The sequence below is a fragment of the Populus alba genome, chromosome 16 (assembly GCF_005239225.2).
Source record: "Populus alba chromosome 16, ASM523922v2, whole genome shotgun sequence".
NCBI lineage: Eukaryota > Viridiplantae > Streptophyta > Magnoliopsida > Malpighiales > Salicaceae > Populus > Populus alba.
This window is the reverse complement of record NC_133299.1, coordinates 3,172,789-3,178,904: the sequence shown is the minus strand read 5'-3', so window position 1 is coordinate 3,178,904 and position 6,116 is coordinate 3,172,789. Positions and strand designations below refer to the sequence as shown.

The 6,116-nt window shown below is 36.0% G+C and overlaps 1 protein-coding gene across 1 annotated transcript; it reads right to left on the bottom strand.

Annotated features, from left to right (window-relative positions):
- Positions 1–849: 849 nt before the first annotated feature.
- Positions 850–2,161, bottom strand: LOC118057389 (UPF0481 protein At3g47200). Its single transcript, XM_035069949.1, has 2 exons — positions 1,387–2,161; positions 850–1,208 (listed from the first exon to the last, which is right to left on the bottom strand). The coding sequence occupies exons 1-2, from the start codon at positions 2,159–2,161 to the stop codon at positions 850–852; spliced, it is 1,134 nt and encodes a 377-aa protein (XP_034925840.1).
- Positions 2,162–6,116: the final 3,955 nt, after the last annotated feature.

Sequence of the window (6,116 nt, the reverse complement as noted above, 5' to 3'; positions counted from 1 at the left end):
TCATCTTATGTCGATCTACAATATCATGGTTTGTCTCCGCAACCAACACCATGATTGTATCTTTTGTTGTTTTCTTTTTTATTGTATTTTAACTTATTTGTATTAATGTAAGTTGAACTAAATTTTTATAATATGAATATTATTTTTATTCCATTTTTTATTAGTGATAGAATTATTTTTTAATATTAATTTATGTTGGTTATATATATTCTGCAACTTTTAAAATATCCATAAATAATTAATTAAACAAATTAAAAGTCATTTTGACAAATAAAAAATTAATTTAATAAAAATAATATAGTCAGCAACAGAAATCCGTTGCTGATTGTAAGTAATTCATCAATCAGAAATAGATTTTTCGTTGCTAAAATCCGTTGCTCGTTTGTCAGCATCGGATTATCCGTTGCTGATTGTAAGCATCAAAATTTCTGTTGCTGTGAAATCAGCAACGAAAAAATATGTTGCTAAAAAATCAGCAACGACAAATATGCATTCGATATTTGCCGTTGCTGATTCCATTGCTAAATTGTTTTAGCAACAGAATTTAGTTTTAGTTTTATTTGCAAGGGAGTAGGTAGTTGCTAATTAATACAATTTTTAGTTGTGAGGGTTGAAAAGACAGTCTTGATTTTATTACGATAGATCATAAGTGAAATACAAGACAAGTTTATCAAGTGAGAAACAGTCTAATATAATCTCATAACCAAATGAGACAATAGCTCAATTCAAGTTTGATGGAAAAGTAATCCACACTCTTAACTGCGAGAAATCTAACAAGAACACACAAATTATTCCGGAAACTGATCATACCTTTAGCTCATGGAAACTCAGGGTTTGCACTTGGAGCTATCACCGATCCTTGAGAGGGAATAGTGCTGTATAGGTCTGAATGGCAGTTAGTATGATGGTAAAAGTTGCAGCAACAAATGCAATTGGACTCTTAAAATAAACTCGCAGCCACATGGCTAACCATTTCCTTATGACTTTCCTATGCTCCTTTTCAATGCTGGATTTAACCTGAATGTAAGCATAAGGATCGGGTTTCAAATGGCTGGCTATCTGGTTGAAGAGTTCTGCGGCTTGTTCATCACTTCCTAGAGTGTTGATGAGTATGCCCTTCGATCGCAGCACCTGCACGTCTCTAGGGGTATCAATCAATGAATCCATGAAGCATACGTAAGAAGTGACCCGAGATTTATTATGACATGCTTCATAGGCCACCAAGTTTAAAAGAAAGAACTTGGAATAGCTATCTATTCTTAATGGAGGAAAATAGAGACTTGGAGTGATCAGCCATCCCCCTTTTAACTGGACATCGGTGAAAAGACCACTCTTGCTTGGCTTGATACGGATGCCAATGTTCCTAATTAAGCTCCTCAGCATTACAATAACGGTGCCAGTTCATTTGAGAATTGTTCTTGCACGAATTCTTCTCAGAGTTTTCTGATACAATCGTTCCAGAGCAAAACTGCTCATGTAAAAGTTCAAGAAGATGGGCTGCAGGCTGACCAGATGCGGGATCTTGGGGATTCCGTATCATTACTGATTTTGGCAATTCACGAAAAATTTTTGTTATCTTTTCCTTAAGCTCTGTTCCAGCGGGAAATGCACGAACTTGATCGCAGAAATCTGTAAGAATTTTCATCGGAGTTTTGTGATCCGGGTTTCTGAAACTCATCAATTTGGTGAGAACTTCAAAAGGGAGTTGGTTCTCGGGTAAGAACAGGTCCTTTGTTACCAAAGCAGCATCGTGACTACTCATCTTCAGATTTTCAGGCTTCATATAGAGGCAGAAGAGGAATTGGACAATAAAGCAACCATCAAGAAACATTATCTTGGCTAATTGCTCGTCGTTGAAGTTTCCTCTTACGTCTTCTGGATACCCATTTTTTGCAATGATTAGCACTGCTTCCTTCTCACTGTCTATTTCAGCAATGAGTTTTTTACTATCTTTGACGAACTCGCGAGCGTATGTCTCCTTGAACTTCTCCATTTCGTTTAGTTTTGCCTTCCTATGGTGATAGGGACCAATGGAGACCACCGATGGATCGTAACAATCGCTGTTTTGTTGAGCATCACGAAACGTTGGTGGAACCCTTGGGAAAGCTGGCCCTTTCCGTTGGTTGTCATCATGAGTGGTCTCTTCTGCATCAGCATTCATTATCTTTGTCATAACCCATTTTTGGGTTCTTCCCAAATTCCATTTCTTTTCTAAAAAAAAACGAAAAAAAAAAAGAAAAAAGAAGAAGAAAAAGACTAAAATAGTGCTGTTTTGAACGACACTATTCTCCTTCGCTGCACATGCAGAGACAAGGAGGAAGAAGATTTTTATATCATTCCCCCCCTCTCTCTCCACCCCACTTTCCCAAAAACCCGCATGACCCATACCCACACAACCATACCCTGCAAGCATTGTGGAAGAAAAATGAGATGAAAACCATGCCCTACCAACAACTCCCATCACCCACCTTACCCTATGTCATGGCAAGGGTAAGGGGTAAGGTGATCCTCTCCTCCTCTGCCTATAGATACCAGAGGAGGAACCAGCAACAAGGGAGAGGGGCAAGGAGGAAAAAAGGAAAGAAACTATGGAGAAAACAAAAGAGGGTCGGGTGTTTTGAGTAGTTGAAAACAAAACAAAAAACTAGGGGGGATGGTTTTGAAAAAAGAAAAGACGGAGAACATTTGAAAACAGAAAAGAGAGAAACCGAATAGAGGAGAGGAGAGGAAGAACCACCGGCTGCGATCCGCATAGCTGCCACCATTGCCTCCACCGTTCCTCCCAGTCACCCTCGACAGCACCCTCATCGTCCAAAAATAGAAGAAGAGACAGAGAAGTGAGACGAAGAAAAATACAGAGAAACAGAGTCTGCGGTCTCTACACAGAGAAGAAGAAGAACCGTTCCTCATCCCTTGGGCACCACCAATGTTCCTTCCTCTCCACCGCCACAGCAACTCCACTGGTCAGCAGTTGTCAGCAGCGCCACCGTCAGCCTCCCACCATTTTCCTTCCCTGCTGCAGCACCATGAGAAAGAAGAAAAAAAAGCAGCACTGGTTGCCACAACCACTGAGCCGCGACAACAACTCCTCCGTCACTAGCAGTGCCACCGTTAGAAATAGAAGAAGAAAGGAGAAGCAGCGGACAGAAGCGGGGAGAAGAAGAAACACTGAAAAAACAGTAACAGAGGAGAACAGAGCAGAAGAAAAAAAAATACAGAGAAGAAGAAGAAAGGCCAACCACAGTCCGAGCCGTTCTCCAGTCAGCCACCGCCAGCAGCACAGCCTCGAAGCCACCGCAGGTCCGCCCCCTTCCTTCCTTCCTTCTTCTTCTTCTTCCTCCTCCTCCTCTTCTTCTTCCTCGTTGCACTGTCTCCATTGTTCTACGTGAACAGTGGAGAGTGAATTAATTCACTCTCCACTGTTCATCCGGCCCAGTCCAGAATGAGTGGGCCGGGTCCAAAAAAAAATTTACAAAGAAATATTTTCGAAAATTTGCGATTTCTTCCGTGTATTTTTTTTTTCTTTCTAAATTTTTCTTAATATTGGTTTGTATTTTACATCGTAAAAATACACATCCGGTATTAAATACCCGGTTTTTGTCAAAAAAAATTATTAAAAAAAAAAAATCTTTCTTTTCATGCATACGGCCAAGTCTCTAAAAATAAAAAACTCATATTGTATTTTCATACAACAAAGAAAACTTAAAATAAAAAAATGTTTTAGCATGCATTTTGGCTTTAATAACAAGTTTATTAAAGTCACAAGAACTTGGCCAATATTTCAAAAAATTCAAAAAAAAAAATTATTTTGTTTTCTTTTAATATCCGGGATTACGAATTTATACGTAAAACGTACTCTCGCGATTAATATCCGGGATTAAGAATTTATACGTAAAACGTACTCTCGCGATTAAAAAGGTAGTTTTTTATTTGACGATAGAACGGTTAGGTTTTACCCCATTAAGATAAGAACCTCTTTTTTTAGGATGGCTTTCTTGAATCTTACACAAATAGGACCAACAATTAGAAAATGCAACCAAACCTTAGATTTTGGTCAGACAAATAAAATAATGCAGCTTATCTTAGGTAGGGTGTATTTGGGGTGCTAATATCTTGCCTTTACGCAACCAATCTCCGTACCCGATCTCTGAGACCAGTTAGGGTTTCTAGTGACCAGAATACTAAGTGGCGACTCCCATTTTATTTTTTCACTGATAAAAAACAAGAATTCCTTGTCTTCCCATATTTTCCAGATACACACACCATGAGTGTGGAGGACGATCGCCGCGACGCCGCACACGTGCGACAATCTTTATCAGCCACTCATAGGAAGCATCATTGTTAACAGTTTCGGACATTGCTAACAATACTTTTCTACTCATTAATTAACGCACATGAACAGTAGGATACGATTATAGAATATTACAACAAAGACTCTAGAAAAGCTATAGCTTGATATTGAACTAGCTGCAATTTTGGAACAAGTATTTTGGCTTTACTTGGAGGTGGAGCAAACTTTGTCGTCTAAAGCTGATCAATGGCCGTTTTGAAAGATTGAGCTGTTTGCAACTCAATAAATACTACGAAACGTTGGGAAATCTGACCGTTTCCGTTGGTTGTCATCATGAGTGGTCTCATCAGCGTCTGCATTCATTATCTCTATCTGCCACTCATAATGTTTAGAGGAAGCAGAACGGGCATCATTGTTAACAGTACTGTCGGACATTGCTAACAGTACTTTTCTACTCATTAATTAACGCACGTGAACAATAGGATACGATTATCAATGGTCGTTTTGAAAGATAAATTCATGTATTGTCGACCTCTAACATACAAAAACATAATATACTTCTTTAAGTGATTTTTTATTTGAATTCGAGATTCACATAGAATCATTATTCTTTATATTAACTTTTTATAATTTAATTATAAAAATTAGAGTTATGTATTGGGATTCAAACTTATAATTATTTTATATTATCAATAATATTAAATTAAAGAATTATTTGAATTTTAAAAATTAAAATATTAGGTGAGATTTAATAGATCATTTTATGTTACTTTTTAACATTATTTCATAGTTTAGGTCTGACCAATTCAAGTAGGTGCGCGCGCGCTAATATTAAATGTATGATGGATCTTTAAGTTTTAGGAGTGTGCATTACTTAAATTATTATTTTTTTCTCGAGTAATAAATATGATCTTTAACTTTATTAGAGCATCTCCAACCAGAGAGGCAAATAAGAAGGCAAAGTTAAAAAAACATCCTTTTAGCTTTTGTTTCTTTAACTGAGCATTCCAACCTAACATCCATCAGAAAAGCCAAAATAGCTCTTTAAATTGAGAAAAGCTATTTCTACAGGTTTTTGTAGAAATAGCCAAAAGGAAAGAGACGTTGCCAAAGGCTATTTTTATAGCCGTTGGTCAACAGTATTATTTTTTTCTTTAAAAGCATGATAAGAAACTTGTTTTTGTTTTAAATCTTGTATTGTGCCTCACTTTTTTCTCAAATTTAGAAAAACAAGAATCAATTATTCTCTGGTTAATTAATAGCATCGGTTGTGTTAATTAGCTGAAATTAAAAGGTATGTTTATTTAAAAGCTTTTTATATTTTCTCTTTAATATCTCTTGATTTTGTAGATTTTTTGTCGTTAATTTGATATTTGTGATGATTTTTATTTCTTTGTAATTTTATGTTTTTGATATGGGTTAAGGAAAACAATTTTTTTATTTATGGTGTTATCTTTGACAAAATTAAGAGGAAGTAATAATGGTAGTTAATATTGATAAAAATATAGAGTGACATATTTAAAATTTATTTTTGATTGTCTGTTTTAATTTGAGGTTAATTATATTTTGTCTTGTTAAAAATACAATTAAACCAGTATATCAATCCTCTTTTAGTTCCAAAAAATAGTCAAATTTTAATGTTAGAATAAGTAGAATGCAATGCTTGTTATTAATTCACATGTATGTAAACTACAAAATTGCTAGACATTGAATGTGCGCTTCTTTTACACTTTCCTATAAGGTTTTAACTTGAGGTTTTTTTTAATGTAGGTGGATTCAAATTTTCCAAGCTCTTTCACCAACTTTCTTATGAGTGAGTCAGAAG

Excerpts from the sequence above, each read along its gene's own strand:
- LOC118057389 (XM_035069949.1), bottom strand. The coding sequence starts at position 2,161 with ATGAATGCTGATGCAGAAGAGACCACTCATGATGACAACCAACGGAAA. Across the intron at positions 1,209-1,386 it reads AATGAACTGGCACCGTTATT|CATGTCATAATAAATCTCGG; the intron begins GTAATGCTGAGG and ends TGGCCTATGAAG.